Source organism: Heteronotia binoei, chromosome 14, assembly GCF_032191835.1.
Source record: "Heteronotia binoei isolate CCM8104 ecotype False Entrance Well chromosome 14, APGP_CSIRO_Hbin_v1, whole genome shotgun sequence".
Lineage (NCBI taxonomy): Eukaryota > Metazoa > Chordata > Lepidosauria > Squamata > Gekkonidae > Heteronotia > Heteronotia binoei.
This window is the reverse complement of record NC_083236.1, coordinates 33,404,489-33,424,071: the sequence shown is the minus strand read 5'-3', so window position 1 is coordinate 33,424,071 and position 19,583 is coordinate 33,404,489. Positions and strand designations below refer to the sequence as shown.

The 19,583-nt window shown below is 43.4% G+C and overlaps 1 protein-coding gene across 1 annotated transcript in view; it reads left to right on the top strand.

Annotated features, from left to right (window-relative positions):
* Window positions 1-18,815, top strand: part of GNAO1 (G protein subunit alpha o1) — a 239,445-nt gene extending 220,630 nt beyond the window's left edge. Inside the window, exons 7-8 of the mRNA XM_060253987.1 lie at window positions 16,254-16,407; window positions 18,530-18,815. Of these exons, the coding sequence (XP_060109970.1) occupies window positions 16,254-16,407; window positions 18,530-18,717 (342 nt within the window). The 3' untranslated portion in view covers window positions 18,718-18,815. The remainder of the gene's footprint in view (window positions 1-16,253; window positions 16,408-18,529) is intronic.
* Window positions 18,816-19,583: the final 768 nt, after the last annotated feature.

Below are 19,583 nucleotides of genomic sequence, written 5' to 3'. Positions count from 1 at the left end.
AACAAAGTTGGTTCCATTTTCCATTTGACAAATGCATTTGAACAAAGGTAGGTTGGACTGAAACAGGGACTGTGTTCTAGGCTTGTTTATGGAACAAACTTTATGCCACACGTTTGCCCACTATACCGCTAAAACTAATTATAAATCTCTGACAACTCAGTATGTGTCAAATTAAACCACTCGTACAGATTGGTCTAAAGTGAGCAATAAAAGCTTTCATGACTTACTGCAGCAGTGAACTCAGAGATTAATTACGAGAAATCTAAAATCATGCTATTTACAGAATCTCGGAAGCAACTAATGAATTTAGATATCCAGGGGTCATATTTCAGTCCAACCTATCTTGGTTCAAACACGTTCAATTTGTCAAACAGAAAAGTGAACTACTGACAAAGCCTGCAAGATGATTGTGTTACCATGCATGATTTATGGTTCACCAATTTGGTTTTGCATATTGGCAGATGGAACATGGTGCTCCCAAAACACATGAACATTAAGTCTGGAAAGGATTATGAAGCACTCATAACATGCATGCAGGTTGTCTGGAATGTGTCTTAAATGCATTTACAAAATAAACCCACATTCATCTTCTGTCCTCATATACTGCATTAAGTACTGCAGTTTTCTATTTCATTACCCTGGTGACAAATCTAATGTTACCTCATAAAAGTCTGTATAATGGCCAGACAAGATGTTTCTGCTGTCAAATATTTGACCTGTGACCACCACCATTTTAGGGAAAAAATTGACCATGCTGCTAGGGCCCCGTCCTTATTGGGCTTGCGGTGTGGGGGGAGGGGAGGGGACCAGGTGATCTTGTTCCCCTCCCATGGGTTTTCAAGTAGTGAAACAAGACAGTTGAAACAAGTGAAACCAGAAAGCAAACCAGAGGAGACAGACTTCCTCATAAACAGCTTGAGAAAGGATGAAAAACTATAGGAAATTTCTATGTTGCCTTGCAGAAAGATATCCAGAAAGTTTCCCTCTCTCCTTTTCCCAGAACAGACATTGAGCTTCCAAAACAAAAGTTGTAGGGTTGCCAGCTTTAGGTTGGGAAATGCATGGAGATTTTGGGGGTGAAACCTGAGGAGGATGGGGCTTGGGGAGGGGAGGGACTTCAGTGGGGTATAATGCCATAGAGTCTATCTTGCAAAGTAGCCATTTCCTCTAGGGGAATGGATCTCTGGGACCTGGAGATGAAGTTGCAATAGTGGGAGATCTCTAGCTATCACCTGAAGGTTGGGAACCTTAAGGCGCTGAACTATTTCGTTCACTTCCAAGTTCTGAAGGATGTTTTATGGGAGATGTGAGGCAATCATTGGCCTTCTATAGACCACTGATTGTCAGCTGCTGCCTTTGAAGAGAAATGACTGGGCAAAATTTGTCTGAAAGTAGCTTTTCTTAAAAAAAAAACTACAGTGTTCTGCAAAATAGCAGGGCCTTTTTTAAATAGCTAGGTCTACATTTTGGAAAGGTGTTTCAACACTTGGCTGTGCCTGAAGTGTGGCTTTGTTGCTGGGTTTTTGTTTTGTTTTGTTACTTAAAGAAGAATAGGAGTGTGTGCAATTAAACAGGAAATGGCTGGGTTTGGAACAGCAGTTATTGACAACCAACATCATTTGTCTGCTCAGTAATGTTGGTGACACCAAGTCCAGTTTATGGGCAAGATGGTACATCTTTAATTGTGCCATCTTAAGCAGAGTTCCACCCATCTAAGCTTTCAGTGGAGTTAGAAGGTATAACTCTGCTTACTCAGATCTGGATAGCCCAGGCTAACATGATCTCGTCAGCAAAGGAGGTCAGCCCTTGTTTGTACTTGGGCAGGAAACTACCATGGAAGTCCAGGGTCATTACACAGAACAAGGCAAGGCAAACCATCTGTTTGTCTCTTGCCTTGAAAACCCTATGGGATCACCATAAGTTAGCTGCAGCTTGACAGGGCTTTCCAACAACAACAACTTTGCTTAGGATGAGACTGTAAGATCCGAATCTGGAAAAGGTTTGATAGGTTCAAAGCTAGGATGGAATTGGATCCAAGTGGGAAGCAGAGCAGGGCTTGATCCCAGGCAGAGACAAAGTTGGATCCAGGAAGGAAAAAGGCAGGAAAACTTGAGAATAAGTACAAAGGACAGGCAACCCAGCTAAGGAGAGGTGAAGGTCCAAGGGCAGGCAGGTAAATAGAGGAGAAATGCTGAGCCATAGTCAGGTTGCTCCTAGACAGGACTATAAACAGCTTTATTCAGCACTGCTTTTTGCAGTGGTTTCTGGGAGTTTGGACAGTCGATGAGATTAGGGCTCCAAAACGTAGTTGTTTTTTGAGCAGGAATGCAGTTCCGGCTGGCTTGGTGTCAGGGGTGTGGCCTAATATTCAGATGAGTTCCTGCTGGGCTTTTTCTACCAAAAAGCTCTGAGTGAAACAATGGTGATGTCATTGGGTATGGCCTAATATGCAAATAAGTCCCTACTGGGTTTTTCTGCAAAAAAGTCCTGGTTGTTGGCATGCCTTACCACAAGGACATTCCACAGGGGGCTGAGTGGGGAATCTTGCTGTTGCTGAGGCTGCAGTAGCTTGTTGGCAATAGCACATGACTTAGGCACATAGGAGGTTCCATCAAAGCAGAAGTGCTCCCCAAATCAACAAGACTTCACCATGTCTTGCTGCACTGCAGATTTGAAATTTCATGTGGGTGGCTGTAGCAGCAAAGCAAAATTCGAATCCAGTGGCACATATAGACCAACACAGTTTTCCTGGGTACAAGCATTTGCTTACTTCATTAGTGAAAGCCCACAAAAGCCTATATACGCAAACATTTTGTTGTCTCTAAGATGCTGCTAGACTTGAATTTCATTTTATAGATTTAAACTGTCCCTCCTCCCAGTGAATGCTGTAATTCTGTGGAGTTGGGCTCTGGAATAGAGAATTCTCAGTACCCGTTGCAAACTACAATTCCCTCAATTCTTTGGTGGGTCCCTACAGTAACTTTCAATATAGTTATGTTCTGAATTGTGTGCGTCCTTGGTACGTTACTATACCATGGACGAAGATCTTTCATTTGTGTTTTGTAGGAGTTGGATTAGTTTTTCATCACCTTGAGATTAATCAGTATTTTTTTAATGCCAATACATAGATGAGGCATCCACAGATCGCTACTGCAATGTTATACAGATATCTGGGGGGGGGGGGGGGGGATTTGAGCTTTGTTTTCCTCTCCATAAACAAAACAGATCCAAATGATGAAGGGGAGAGTGAAGGGTAAGAAATGAAGAGAGGAGAAAATAAACAGAATTCAGAATGAAGTAAAGGAGTGGAACTTTAGACAGGATCAAGACCTGAAACAAAGCTAATCAGCATTGCAAAATGTGGATTTCAGTATACAGGTCTGAAGTTTTAAGATGAGATCACAAAATCTGACAACTATCTGGAATTTTTACTACCAAGAGGCAGATTCAGACGTTCAGAAGATATAAAACTAGAATATTGTATAATGAAATTAGTAGAGCTTGTGCAAGCTTGGAGTCTTGATTGTAGGGTGCGAGCATCCCAACTTTGTTGCCAAACCTCCCAGGTTTTCAGGTTCCAACTATTGTTGAGATTTTTTATTTGGTGCCTTGAACCTAGAGACCTTGGGAGAAGAACCTGAAAGAAAAAGGGCTTCACCCTTTCTCCAATCCAGCAGAGTTTTCAGATTTGGCTCTTTTTAGTTTTAGACTTGTGCAGTGACATTCTGTGTTAACTTTTCATGTATACTAATGCAAAGGTTACCCTGACCTGGATGGCCCAGGCTACATGGAGCTCCTAAAATCTCAGAAGCTAAGCGGGGTTGGCTCCAGTTAGTACTTGAATGGGGGACCACCCAGGAAGTTCAGGGTTGCTGTGCAGAGGCAGGCAAGGGCAAATCATCTCCTGCCTTGAGAACCCTCAGGGGGTCGCCATAAGCAGGCTGCAGACTTGGTAGCACTTTACAAACAATTCCGGAGGTTTTCTTTAAAAAAAAAAACAAATTTGTGGGAGGGAAACGATACATGTTCTGTTTAGATCATGATTCTGACATTTATTCTGAAATATAACATTTGAGATGCATTTGAAATCTAGCTTTAGACAGTGCAGCTAGTGATGGATTTTTCACCTGTTTCCTGATGTAGTTAAATGAATTTGTGATGTATGACATCTTTTCAAAAAGCAAAATGCTACAGCATTTGTTGTCCGCTATTATCAGGTGCTGATGTTGGGCACTGGGGTTTGGATCCTGGTCCTCAATTCCAGGTCCTAACCTGAATATTTAGAGAATATAAAATCTTACAAAGAAGAACACTGGGAGCACATTCAGATCTTTTGTTCCCTTGGGCCCAATCTTTCTGGAAAGATCAGGGTCAGGGTAAAAAGGTAAAGGTGGTCCCATGTGCAAGCACCAGTCGTTTCCGACTCTGGGGTGATGTCACATCACAGTGTAGCCATGCCCATAGTGTGGGTGGGAATGTGCAAATTTTTGGACCTCTCCACATATCTGGCACCATTTTCCCTCCACACCTGGAATTTCCTCCCTGCCACTGGTGGACTTTTGCTGGCATATTTTTTAAAAAAGAAATCAGTAGTAGCTCTATTGTACCACTGCCATAACACTATAATGATCTGCCTACTACTGGTTTTTGTAAAGCCAGCAAAAAAGTACTCTAGCAACCAAGGGGACAGAAATGGCAGGCACAAGGGGATTCCTGTGTGGATCCTGCATTGCCACTCTGAACGCCTGTCCATTTCCAGCAGCTGTAAGTGCATAGAGAGAGCCGTCCTTGAGTGGAAGCAGATGTTGCCTCTTGATCGCTTGCCCAAAGCCTTAGATCAGGCACCTTGCAGAGGGTGGACTTGGAGACCTTTGTGGGCTTTTCCACCTTGAGTTTCTGTTCCAGGTTGGCTTCCAAACTGCTTCTTTTCCCCACTCCCTTATGCATAGTATCATTTGGTGGGTGGTCATTGCTCTTCAGCTTTTCATTCAATTTTTTTTCCTGTGTGGTCTGAAAAAAACACTAGAAAAATGGGAAGAAATGGGAGAGCAACAATTGGCCAACAATGCTATGAGGGGTGGGGAACGATGCAGATAAGAAGCCAAGCTGCAGCAAAAACTGGGTATGGGAAAGCCCTGTACATTTCTATGAACATTGCACGTTGTAGTCTTAGATAGGATATCTGTGAACAATGCAAGTTGCTGTCACAATAGACAGGAAGATGATATTCCATTGTCAAGTAGTCAATTGGAAAGAGGATCAATAACATTGGAAACACCTGTTTAAAGACACACACCCCTTTTTTTTTCAAACAATGAACATTCCCAAGACTAAGGTAATGCATGGGCTTTTTAGGAAATGTCCTATTTTCTCAAGTATGGACCCTCATGTTAGGGATCCTTGGGAAATTTGACAGCTCCATGGCAAAAGCAACCTTGAGGAAAGATATGAGGAGTTAGGTCTTTGTGCAAAAAATAGGAGGTCAAAGTGCATTTCTTGTGCAGAAAGCTGTAAAGAGCTATTGAAGGAGGAAAAGAGAGGCATGTTGAAGGTGGGTGCAAGTGTGAGAGATAAAAGTCAACATTCCAGGGAAGGAGACGGGTTGAGGTGAATTGTATGGAAGGGAAGGTCAGTGGTTATTACAGAGAGACAGTGTGGTGCAGTGGTTAGAGTATCAGATCAGGATCTGGGAGATCTGGATTCAAATGCTGCTGATCATGGGGTGATCTTGGGCCACTCCCTCTCCCTTAGCCTCACCTACCCCACAGGGTTGTTGTGAGGATAAAAAATGGGGAATGGAGAATGATGTGTGCCAGCCTGAACCTTGCAAGAAGGGCAGGGTGCAGAGTGATCTAAGGGTATGTGCAGCGTATAGAATAATGATTGAGAGATCCAGAATTTCTCTGTTCAGATCTTACCTCTTCAATGAACTCGTGAGCTGGCCTTTGGCAAGCCTCTCAGCCTCACCGCACTTTCCCCTGGACAGCAGTCGACCTTACAGGGATGATCTAAAGAGAACTGAGATAATGCATGTGAAAGTGGCAAATAAGTCTGACTGTGTGTATGACACAGAATCGTGTACCTTACACAGACAAGACGATCTTGAACCTCCGCAGTTTTTATGTCAGTAATCTGGAGAGTCCAAGAGTAGTGAGTGGATATTTCCCTGCCTCTTCAGAGCATACTTATGATGGGATCCAAGTCAATATTATCTTCTTGAACTCAATATGAACCAGCAGGCCCTAGTAAATCTTCTACATTATCTTCTATAGGTGGTGTAGAAAGAGCTGCAAAGTTATAGGGTTCTCTTCTTCCATCTGCTGCCCTTTATGACAATTTAGCAGTGTATTGTTCTTTTTGCAAAGAAAAGTGACCTTATTACACTTGTACCGGGAAGGGTGCATTTCAGACTCTACATATAGTGCCAAATCATCAACCAAAAGTCATTTTTTTCATTGCCAGTCTGTGAGACAAGAAATAGGAGCAGACCTATCACTCACTTCGCTGTGCTCATTCCTTCACTTTTGCAGCCATAAATCACAATTCGGTGCCAAAATAATGTCCACAGGGTCCCTATGCAAGAATAGCGTTATGGGATGTTTGGCCTTCTCTACCATTGAGATGGGATGTTTGGCCTTCTCTACCCTGTGATACCCATGCAGGGGCTATGCATATGTGCCAAGACAATGCAGATTCTGTACCAAGAAAAAAACATTCTGTCATCTGTTTCTTTTTATCGGATTGACAAATTGGCAAGCTTTATCTAATTTTGCATAACATCTTTTTGTTTACTGTTTGGCATGATTTATTCCAGTTTTGCTAATCATGGGGTAGGGTCCACCTCAGTATCTTTTTTGAGAAAGCCTGTTTGGTGTAGTGGTTAAGAGCAACAGACTCTTATCTAGAGAACCAAGTCTGATTCCCCACTCCTGACCTTGGGCCGGTCACAGTTCTCTCAAAACCCTCATCCCCACCTACCTCACACAAGGTGTCTGTTGTGGGGAAAGGAAGGGAAGTAGATTGTAAGCTGCTCTGAGACTCTGAGTGAATGGCAGAGTAAGAATTCAATTCTTCTTCTTCCTCTTCCTTGGCTTCTGAGAGTTCAACAGGGATTGGCTACGTACTTTCAAGCAAGGCTTTTTTTGTAGCAGGAACTCTTTTGCATATTAGGGCTCACACCCCTGATGTAGCCAATCCTCCAAGTGCTTACAGGGCACTTCTTACAGAGCCTACTGTAAGCTCCAGGAGGATTGGCTACATCAGGGGTGTGTGGTCTAATATGCAAAGGAATTCCTGCTACAAAGAAAGCCCTGCTTTCAAGTATTTCACAATCATATGGAAAGAAAGAAAGAAAGAAAGAAAGAAAGAAAGAAAGAAAGAAAGAAAGAAAGAAAGAAAGAAAGAAAGAAAGAAAGAAAGAAAGAAAGAAAGAAAGAAAGAAAGAAAGAAAGAAAGAAAGAAAACTAAATTCAATCTCTTTTGTTAAGTTCTGCTTATAGAAGCATGGCCTATGCCAGGGGTTCCTTTCCTGGTGCCCACCAAGTGTTTTTAGAAAGTGTGTGTGGCCAGGTGGGCCTTTTGCCCAGCAAGCGTTCTGATAGGCCACTGGAGATTTGAATGCTGAGCAGAATTTCAAAAACATTCCTTTGGCACAAGGATCTTCACTGTGACAGGCATTTTGTGGCTGCGCCTACTACGTATGCAGTGTCAGAATTCCAAAGGTGCCCACAGGCTCAATCTGGTTGGGGACTGCTGGCCTATTCTAAGTCTTTTCCATATCTGCAAAAAGCAGTGTTGTGGTCATTTATTCTTGTGCCAAATGTATTATGCTAGCTTCCTCTGCTGAGCTGATGTTTTAATAGCATAACCTTGACTTGAGAAATACCTGGATACTGGGCCCAAGTCATATTTCACGCAAGAGGAGTGTTTGAACAGCAGAAACTGGCCATGGTGGAGCAGAGTCACACAGGAAAAGGATCCGGGGATCTCAACTGGAACATTTTCCTGTGTGTGTCCCAACATGCTCACAGCTGGGGTTGGTGTTTACCCACCACCACTGTAGAAATCCCCCCCCCCCCCCGGTACTCCTCTTTCCCCTGTCAGTACTCAGTGGGGCAGCAGCGGTGGGGAAAGAGGGGTGAGGAAGGGCTGTCTTCCAATGTCATGATGTCATGTCCAGCTGTGTCAGCGGAAGTGATGTCACAGTGTCATAAGATTGCCATTTGCATAAGTTGAGTTTCCACCAGTCTCCCTGGGTTGCCAGGCAACGGCTAACAGCCCAGTCTCCTCCTGCAGAAAGGGTGACATGACTGCTTGGACTACTCCAGTAAGAGGATATGCTGGGAATATCTGTTTTCCTCTGCCATCACCCTCTCCTCCTGCCTCCCCCAAAAAAGCTTTATTGTTATTCAGAGAAGATCTTTAGCCAGGAAGGTTTAGATTGGCAGTTAGAAGGTTATGTTCAGTACCCTGACTGACTCCTACCCTTCTAGGCTTAACTGCTGTTTGCTGTTCCTGAAGCTGTCCTCTATACTCCCAAAGCCCCACAGGTTTTACACCTATACACACAAAAAGCTTCTGAGTTGTTCAGAAAGTCTCCGAAGGAAGGGATGATGAAGTATTTAAAAATTCTGGTCCAGGGGAAGGGGATGGTAGGTCTGGTACCCGGAGCAGGCATGCTCGGAGGGAAAAAAAGATGGCTAGTTCCATTTTAAGTTTAGTTTAGCCCTCTGATCCCATTCATTGCTGCCTTTATCGAAACCCTACCATTGACTCCAAAGAGTCCCAAATCACATATTTTTTAAAAAAATGCCCACTCGAGATGTATTGCAAATCATGTTTCTAGAATGGAAGCCCCCCAAATTGTTGTTTTGCTTATCCCTTGCAATGGCAAGCTGTGATAACTAGGGCTGGACCCAAACTCCATCTTCCTCCCTTCTCATTGCCCCATTTGCAGCTTACAAATAAGAGCAGGGATTTTCTTTTGATGGCCAAAGAACACGCCCCTTGTGCTAGCAGAGGGGATCTCACTTCAGACTACATTGCAGCTCCTGTTGCTTCCCTGTAGTCTGACATCTTTTCATCAAAGGAAATGGGGGAGGGAGGGGGACACCCTACAGCCACAGAGAGCAGAGTCACTGCTATCCAGACCATGAAAAAGGTGGTGCAAAAGTTGAAATCGGTGGGCAGAGAAGAAGGCTTTTGTCTACCCTGTCACACGCACTACCTCCTGTTTCAACCTGGGAAAGTTCATTGGAGAAATTTTGGCACAGTCCTAATAATAGGGCACTTACAGGCAGGGCTTATTTGTAACAGGAACTCCTTTGCATATTAGGCCACACACCCCTGATATAGCCAATCCTTCAAGAGCTTATAGGACTCTTAGTACAGAGCCAGCTGTAAGCTCTGGATGGATTAGCTACATCAGGGGTGTGTGGCCTATTATACAAAGGAGTTCCTGCTACAAAAAAAAGCCCTGCTTACAGGGATTCTCTGCCCTGACCTAGATGACCCAGGCTAGCCCAATCTCAGACGCCAAGTTGGGTCAGCCTTGGTTTGTGCTTGAGTGGGAGACCCCCAAGGAAGGCCAGGGTTGCTACATAGAGGTGGGTCATGGCAACCTACCTCCATGTCTCTTGTTTTGCAGATTCCCATAAGTTGGCTGTGACTTGACAGCGCTTCCCACCACAGGGATTTGATGCAGTCCCTGAATAAACGTCATCCTTTTCACGCTGAGCTGATTCACGTGAACCATCAGGAATGATCTTGTTCTGTTGCTTCCAAAAGAAGTTGGGAGGGAAGCCTTTGAGACTTTTGGATCAGGGAAGTCTCCTTCTGCTGGAGAGAATAGTGGGCTCAGAGTGGCTCAATGGGCTCTGGTCCAGGGTATTCAAATATGGTGTCATTAAAATCTTTCAAAAAAGCAGCACAAAAAGCTACTGAGCCAGAGACAAAAGAACATGAAAATGGGATATAATAAAAATCATGAGAATCCTCTGAAAGGTTGATGCTGCGTACAAAGCAGCGCAATGTGAACAGTGAAGTCCCCATTTCAAATAACTCAGCTATGATTTTGTTGTTGTTGTTAGATTTCTATCCTGCACTTCCCAAAAGTAGGGCCATGGTGGCCTTAGAAAAGCAAGTATTCCTTCTCTCACATCCCTCTTGCAAGAGTCGGAATAAGAAATTGACTTTTTGTGCAGTTACTGTGAGGATTAGCAATATGAAGCATGAGGTCCTACGTGTGAAGTGTGCCAGAGCAGTGTTTATTGTGTTCAGGCAGCTCTTCTGCTTGTGGTCTTCAGCCCTTCCAGACCCAGAATTCAATTTTGGCCCCCTGGGTTGCAGCCTACAACCCTCTGAACCAGGATAATTCAAATAGAGTGTTTGTAGTGGCTGAATTTTTAGCACTAATATATCACTAGTTCCTTGTGAAAAAGCACACATTCCCCAGTCCTCTTTTAGGTATAACCCCTTGGAGATGCTCTTTGGAGAAGAATTAAATCTTAACAGCCTGGTTCTAATTGTACACCAGGGCAGCCTTCTGAGAAAGTCAATGTTATGCCAATCAGTCATTTGGTGGGGAGAAAGGAGCCAGGAAGAGGGATAAATCTGCCCTCATTGCCTCCTCTTCTTCCCTTTCCTGAAGAGCTGATGGCCTCGATTGCCTCCGACCCTAGTCCTGTTCAGATATTACAATTGCAGATACCATGAGCCTAACAGTCACACATAGATCCTCCCACTATGGGCTGTCACCATATCTGAATGGATGCAGCGGGCGTATTTACCATATGCGTATAGCTCCAGCACATGTGAAATGACTACTCGATTTTTCAGGAGTCACATTTCCATGTACCCAGGCTGTATCAAGGTATTGCCCCTGTTCACACAACATTGTGGCAGTGTATACCAGGAGGATCATGGGCAGGCATATGCTTCTGATACATGCCATTGGATGTCTCCCTGTTCATACAATTGTAATGTCTGAAAAGGTCTACTGGCTACATACATAAAGCTGGATCAGAGGAGGAACCACATGTACAGTGTCTGTTGCATGCCCCGCTCATTATCCAGTTTGATCTATGCACACGGAAGTCTACTTTTGCACAAGTATATACCCTCCCTCCCACCAGCTTGATCCATTTATATACCTTGATCCATTTTCCTCAGTTTAACGATGCACCACATTCTCCAGAACTGTACACCCTCTGTCTCCTTCTCTTGCTTTCCATTGATCTCCCACTCTTTCTGCCCTTTCTTTTCTCACGCTCTAGTCATGCACACACACGCACAGACTGTAATTTCATTTTTTAAAATCTCCTTTTTCCTTGCCACTGCCTGGTGGAGTTTGTCACTTTCCCCCTTGCATGTCCAATGGGTCTGAACTGTATTAACTGTCATTTCGTATGGAGTATGAACGATTGTCAGTCGATTTAATAGGTCTTTTAATTCTTATTGTAATAATTTATTGGCTGTCAGTAATGTATTTATTAGTTACCAAATGTTAATAAAGTGCCAGCTCTTTTCTAGTGTGTGAGAAATTTTGTGGGGCCTTCCTCTCCCAGGACATCTTCTAAAGCGAACACTAAATTATTGGTCTTAACAAGCAGGCCTTCTTCCTGGATAATCCGTATGGATATATGGTAGAGACAGGAAGGACAGCTCACCGGCCAGTTCAAGAAATATTCACATGTGCCCTCTCTTTTCGCAGCTGTGATTTCACAAGAACGTGTCTCAATTCAAGCCAAGACATTTGGTGGCTGGTATAAAAAAGTGTACTTGTTAGAGAGTAAAGAAAACAGGAGCAGATAGAATTAGCCTTTGAGTGTGTATTGCATGTGTGCATGGATAGGAAATAAAGTAGCTCTTTTCGCACATGGGCCCATGTTGAAATTGAACTCAGAGGAGACCTGATGGTTCCTGCTGATCTGCCTCTTGGCCGCGTGTTAATTGGAACACATTCACGTCTACTGATCACAGGTTTAAGGACACTTCTGATCCTGCCCCTCCTTCCATGGGTTCATTTCTATGCAAATGAACATGTGAAGAGGGTGTGCGTAGGCACACTGAAACAGAGCAACGTGCAGGGCTGGCATCAACATACTCACAGGTGCAACAGCTTCCAAGGCCCAAGTCGTCGGGCAGGGCTGACTGCTGTTGCCCCCATAAAATGCCCTTTCCCTGCATGCTCACTTGTGAGCGCTCTGTTTCCCAGGTACCTAACCGCTCACTGCCGAGTGCCATCAGGGAAAGGGCAGTGGGCATTGCAGATGGCCATGGGTGTGGGCAGCGGGAGGCACCTGGGAATTTTTGCCTGGGGCCCCCCAAATTCTGAAACCAGCCCTCGATGCATAATGTCTGCAGCAACTGATATGCTGGTACAGGTAGGTATTCCATAAAATCCACTTTGTGCAATTATTGTTCCTGGCTCAGAACGTTCATCCAAATACACTGCATTAGTGCTGGTCAAAGAAACGCTGGGGTCAGAGACAGAAAAATAAGCAGGATATTTGTCCAGTCTTCCTGCCGCCTTCCTTTCCCACAAACTTGCAAATTTTTGAAGTGGCAGCTGTCTTTATCAGCTAAAGCAAAAAGGAGTCTTATTGCACTGCAAAGACAAATGGATGGATACAAAACTAGATTTCTGGCTTTTGAAAGGTGACTGGCACAGAGACATAATGGAGCATGTCTGCCTTACAAGCACCAAACCAGTGTTATTCTCAAACACACATTCCTCCCAATCAGTTTGGGAATGAGTTGTGCCAGAGGCTTTGGAAGAATAGTCACCATCACATAACTACAGTTTCCCATAGTGGAGTCTAGTATCAAAACTGGCAGGAAGCCAAATTAAGAGTTCATTGTAGATGTATGCCCGCTAAAGGACAGTTGACTTCCTTCTGTCCACACTCTGGGATTACTACACTGGGAAATAACCCAGTCAATATTATTTTTTTTTCTACTGCTTCATCAGCTTTGTAATGCTTGAAAGTGCAATCTGGACCCTTACAAAATGGATTTTTTTTAAGTTATGGTGCCGCCAAAGGAATTATTTCTGTAAATCCATGGTATTTGTACATCTGTTTATTTATGCTTGTGGTTTGACCAATTATTTAGGCACTGTGGAGGCTATTACCCTTCAAATCTGTTTTTAAAATGAAATCTCAGCCAGTGGGGGGAATATGTATTGCTGCGTTGGTTGTCATGTATATCTTTGTGCCCTTATTCATTCCTTTCTTCTAGGCCTGTGGACTCTGGCAGCATTTCCCTTCTTTTTAAAGCATAAGGTGCATTAGTTGCTAGGAAGGCAAATAAGTCTGGGATGAGGATGGGGGTTGGACTAATGGTGCTGATGTCACAAAATGCATTTGAGACTCCTTGAAGCAAGAGAAAACAACAAAATTCCATTTTGGAGAGCTGCTTTCTCTCTCGGATGAAAGTTGCTCTAAATATGGTGCATTGTCATTCCCACCCTTTGGAATGTCTGGCAGTATTCAATAGGATGGCTCTTGGCAAGCCAGAATCTGTCTGCCTCCTGCCTAAAATATGGAGAGAATGATAATGGCTTACCTTATAGCAGGGGAAGGCAAACTTTTTGGTCCAAATGCCAAAAAAAAAAAGAAAGGCAAATCTATGGGACATTATTATAGATTCCTCCCTGCCCCGCCCCCCCAATAAAATACATTATATTCATAAAACAGGTCTATAGGTGACAGAGAGCTAGTACAGCCAGTACTGCTAACGCATCATACTAGGAGCTGGGGCACCCAGGTTTGAATCCTCACTCTCCTATGAAAGCTTACTAGGTGACCTTACATCAATCAGACTTGCTCAATGTAGCCTACCTTACAGGGTTGTTCCATGGATAAATGGGTGGGTGGAAAGGAGAACAATGTAAACTGTTTTGGGTCCCATGGGAAGGAAGGCAGGATGCCTTTGGGAAAGAAACCCAAGACCACAAAACCTTTGCTGTTATCTTCAAATGTCATCCCTAAAACAAGTTGATTCCACTTCATAAAATGTATGCCTGTGTTTTTATTTTGCATGAATGTTCCATGCTTTCTTTGGAAAACTGCTTTTGATTGTTGCAAGCATTTAGGAAGTGTGATTGAACAATATGTAGCAAGGGGGAGAACTGTACTTTGAAGAGGAAGAATTGGGTTACATCAATCAGAAAATGCCAAAGAAGTGATAGGTGGTGACATTAGAACTCGGACCCTTGAATATTGGAATCTTGTGCAAAGGGTGCCCTGCATGCACCCTTGAAGATGGGATTTCCTTTTCCAAATAGGGAGATATTGCAGGAATCTTATTTCCTACTGGAAAGCAGCTTTTACCTGTACGATAAATTTAAAAAACCCCTGGGGTTCTTCCTTTTTAGATGCTAACATTATCACCCTATAAGAGTCACTTTTGTTGATTTCCGTTGAGTTGACTTCCAGGGAAGGGTGCTAGACAGCCACTATCTTTATTTCTTAAGACTCCGCTCTTACAATGGTCCTAGGCAGCAACAGGTACAATTTACTGTTCAAGCAGTAAATTCAAGGCTTGTTTTGTAGCAGGAACTCCTTTGCATATTAGGCCCCACAGCCCTGATGTAGCCAATCCTCCAAGAGCTTACAGGGCTCTTAATACAGGGCCTACTGTAAGCTCCAGGAGGATTGGCTACATCAGAGGGGGTACGGCCCTGTTAAAAAAGGTTATTTTCCAAACAACATATAGTTCATTTTCAGGCTTGACAACAGTTATTGGCATGAATAACAAGAAGAAGAAGCTTGATGGCACAAGCAAAAACTGAACCTCCATATCCAGGGCCAGCCCTAGACTGTCTGGCACCCTAGTCAAAGCTAACTTCTGCCCCTCCCCCCATTGATAACATCACCAAGTCACATAGGGACGCCCAGCTTGGGGCCTCAGAAGGCCAGTGCCCTAGGCAATTGCCTAGCGGCAGGGCCAGCCCTATCCATATCCAGTGGTTATTCCAGCTTCTGGGGACAATCACAAAGGTGTTGCTGCACACCCTTCTTGCAAATGGTAAACAGTATGGTTTTATGGCCTTAATCCAGCAGTGACCCCAATGTGGGTCATGCAAACTCCCCTTAGGATTTGTCATTCATCCTCTGCACGATATGCACTTCTTCTAAAGGAGATGTCCCTTTTGCTGGAAAGGTTCCAGAGTACGGTGTCTTTTCCCTGACTGCTTTCCCTGTTCCGTTTTCCTCTAATGGCTTTTGCGTAAAACTGTTCATACATAATATCACCAGCCATTTAATGTGATGAAACTCAAATGAAGCAGTAAAGTGGAAGGGCCCCATTTAATGGTGTTATATAGTTTCTTGGCAGCCAGTTCCCAGCAACTGAATCTCATTTCCCTCCCCTTCACCCACCCCCTGGTTTGGCAACGTGTTCAATGGAGTGAATTTGAAAGGAAAAAAAACCAGAAGCTGCAATGAGCTCTTCAAGTGAATGGAGGGATGTTTAATTGAGACATAGGAAAGAAGTTGCCAGGCAAAGAATCAGGAGGCCAAATCCATTTCTTGGGTCCAGCCCTGACTTAGACACATGCCTTTTATGACAACCACATCCCCCTGAAAGACGGAAAAGACTTGACTTTAGGACAGTTGTAAGATGAGTAAGTGGAAAGCAGTTGTTTTCTTCCGTGCAACAAAAGATTTTCAGTACTATTTTAAGTGGCAAAGGTCTGTCTTTCCTTACCTTTTGGGGAAGAAATGGTGTGGTAACTAGCTACCAAACAATGAAGGTATCCATTTCCTAGGGGGCAACAGAAAGGCAGCCTGCTAGGATCTAGGAGAACCTCAGGCCTGGTCTAGATGTGCTACAGAATGAGGTGGGGCAGAGAACTGTGGCTGAGCTGCTATGATGGCACAGAATGGTTACAAACATTCAAACTGCTGAGGGAAAGGGATATTCACGGGCAGCCCATAACCATTGTCATAAAGTGATTTTGAGAAAAAAGGTGAAGACCTGTGCTAAAGAAAAACATAAATTACCCACCTTTTTATCTTATCTGCCTTATTGATCTGCAACTATTCTGGGTTTTTTGCTGCCATGGTTCTTCAACCATTTCCCAGTTGCTCATTTGGTAACAATTCTCTTTCCCTAAACCTAATTCTTTCTCTCTCTCTCTCTCTCCCTCCCTCTCTCTCTCCCTCTCTTTCTGTCTCTTGCCGTCCCTCTTTCTTTTGTCCTTTGTCTGTCTCTGTCTTTTTTCTTTTCCAATATGTGCTCTGCCATAGAACCGCATGCATGAGTCTCTAATGCTCTTCGACTCCATCTGTAACAACAAATTCTTCATCGATACCTCCATCATTCTCTTCCTCAACAAGAAAGACCTGTTCGGTGAGAAGATCAAGAAATCACCTCTGACTATCTGCTTCCCTGAATATACAGGTATGTGATGTCTTCGCCTTCACTGAACAAGAACCTAGAAGCACAGCAACCTAAGAAAAGAGGATCAGTGACAGATGGATCAGAGTATGTTGAGGCCCAAGATATGGTTCAGCATAAGGTTTATCCAGCACTGCTCTAGAGGTATCTTCCCTTGAAAATTAGAAAAAAATCTGGTTGACTGCTTACCTGTCATCTGGTGTGCCCACAGCCATTGGCCAAGCAGCTGTGATATCATGGAATGTTCACGGGTTCTAATCACAGAGAAGGAATATTTGGTCATGAAATGTTGATGAGAAGCATGCACACACAAAAATCAGACCAGTCTCTTGATACAGTTTCTATTGGGCTGTTCTGTTCCAGGTTGCAGGTGCAGGAAACACTTCCGCCATATTTTTAAAAATTCATGACATACAAAGCCACTATCTCAAGGGAAAGAGCTCTTGTCCAGCTTTCTTCCTGGTGAGATCAGTGCATAGAAGTCAGTTCCCACCAGGGCTTTTTTTTTTTGTAGCAGGAAATCCTTTGCATATTAGGCCACACACCCCTGATGTAGCCAATCCTCCAAGGGCTTACAGGGCTGTTAGTACAGGGCCTAATGTAAGCTCCAGGAGGATTGGCTACATCAGGGGGTGTGGCCTAATATGCAAATGAGTTCCTGCTACAAAAAAAGCCCCGGTTCCCAAATACTGATCACCTCTCTCTCTAAATATGGAGGCAATGAAGGACCAGTGGTTATTGTTAAGGTGCCACAAAGGAAGTTCTTTTATTGAGTCAGACCATTGGGCTAACTAGTGCTGTTCGGATTGAAAGCGGTTCCCCAATGTCTCCGGTAGAGGCAGGGCCTTCCCAGGCCTTTCTGCCTACCTTAGGCTCTCTTAACCAAAGACAGTAGAAAGGAAACCTGGAACCGCCTGCATTCAGAGCATCTGCTCTGCCATTGAACTATGGCTTCTTCTTTAGCTTGGTGGTAGAGCACATACACATTCAGTGACAAGCATCCACACAGCCCTGAAAACCTGCCATGACATGATTTGCCTACCACATTTTCAATTTCAGTAGAAATTTGCACGCTGTAAGGTTTAGTTTAGTTTCGTTTATTCGATTTATATCCCACCCTCCCTGCCAAAGCAGGCTCAGTTTTATCAGCTCTACTTCTCACATGGTGGAACCTTCACAGCTTTTTCACACTGCAGACTATTTCATACTATTACGTTACAGATACTAGTTGGTGTGTGCATACTTTTATGTTTATCCCACCCATTCCCAAGACACTGAGAGTTGTGGGAATGAAAGTGATGTCATCACGTTGCAGATGTCACATGGGGATGCTCTGGTTTGGGGGCAAAACTTATGGTTTGAGGGCAAATTTACTATAGAGTTTCACCCCAAAACCAGAGCGTTGCCCCTGGCATTGCTGACATGATGACATCACTTCCAGATGACATCATTGCATCAGTCATGAAATGTCCCCACCCACCCCTGGAACACCCCTGAAATCCCACCACCACCAGAGTGACTACGGGACCTGGCAACTCTAATTCATTCAGATCTTGGACCTAAACTAAGATCCAGTTACCCCCTGTAGCATTTCGTTTCCTGCAAAAATGAATTTTGTATTGATCTGAAGAAAATTCAAAACCAGTATACAGTCCCAAATTCGTGTCAGGTCATGTTTTATTGTATATAGTTTTTGCTTATAAGATTCTGTACATGTTTCAGCGGGGCTGATCCTACCCCTATACTACCACTCTACTGAGTAAGGTTTATTTATTAATTAAACTATTTATACTCTTTTTTATTTTTTTATTTATTTAGCGGATTTATATTCCGCTCTTTCCCAAATGAGCTCAGGGCAGATTATGATTTTTAGATTTGGCTCATGTTTGAAGCCTTTCTTCAATCTAAGGATACTTCCTCTAGTGTAAGTGGCTCTTGCATTGGAAGGAGAATGTATTTCTGTAAGAGGTATTTATTGGACAGATTTTGTACTTCATCTGCAATACACGTGCAGAATCGGGGCCAGAATTTCCTTTACGTCTTTGTTGATGTTGAGTGTTCATTAGCAGCCACTGAAAGGAACCATTCTCTCCCCCCCCCCCCCCCCGGTGCTGTCTACTCATAGGTCCCAACACATATGAAGACGCTGCAGCCTACATCCAAGCACAATTTGAGAGTAAAAACCGTTCGCCAAACAAGGAGATTTACTGTCACATGACTTGTGCGACGGACACGAACAACATCCAGGTGGTATTCGACGCCGTCACTGACATCATCATTGCCAACAACCTTCGAGGCTGCGGCTTATACTGACCTCCCCTCCCCCTCCCCATTCTGTATAGCAAGCAACTTATTTGGAAACAATCACACCGAGAGGAAAATAAAATATTTGAAAAAAGGCAAAAACAAAATATGAGTCTCTCACACACACACACACACACACACACAAACACAATATTTAATGAATCATGCAAGTTGGTAAATAAAAAGGCATAATGATAAATTATATATATATATATGAGAACACTTTTTTTTTAAGTTTGCCTCAAAGAGCTATGGAAAGAACTGATGCCCCCTGACGAGTTTTCAGCCCTTCGTGCTTTCAAAAGTCACTTAATGACAAACAATTAATTTTAAATGTTTGGCTTTAAGAACATGCCAAAAGAAAAAAAGAACAATCAACCACTGAATTTTTTAAACTCTCCACCAACATATGTGAAGCATAAGATAGCCTGTGAATTTTAAAAAAGAAGCAACTTTCTTAAAAAAAAAAAAGTGGTATTGTTATTTTTTTAAGGATCCTTTGTGTATAGGGTGCTTTTGGGGATAGGGTAGGGGGAAAAAAATCTTATCTTTTTTTTTTCCTAATTCCTGTGGATTATTTTTAAAGGTACCACCATTTGTGAAAACTTCCATCCAAGTTGTAGCTAGGCTGCGTCTTTCGCCATGGCAGCTGGCCTTTCAGGACCTCTCAGTTCTGTTCAGCTCTTGCGTGCTTGAAAACCACTCAAACAAAATGTTGTGGGGAAATGAAAATTCAGAAAAAAGGTTCGGGCTTTCCCCTCCCTCCCCCCATAAAGAGATTATGGGGTGGTATCTGTCCTGAATATGTAAAATAAAACTGTTTTGCATCCCCAGTGAAAGGGCAGAAATCAGGATGCTTCTGTCTGTTCTGTCTT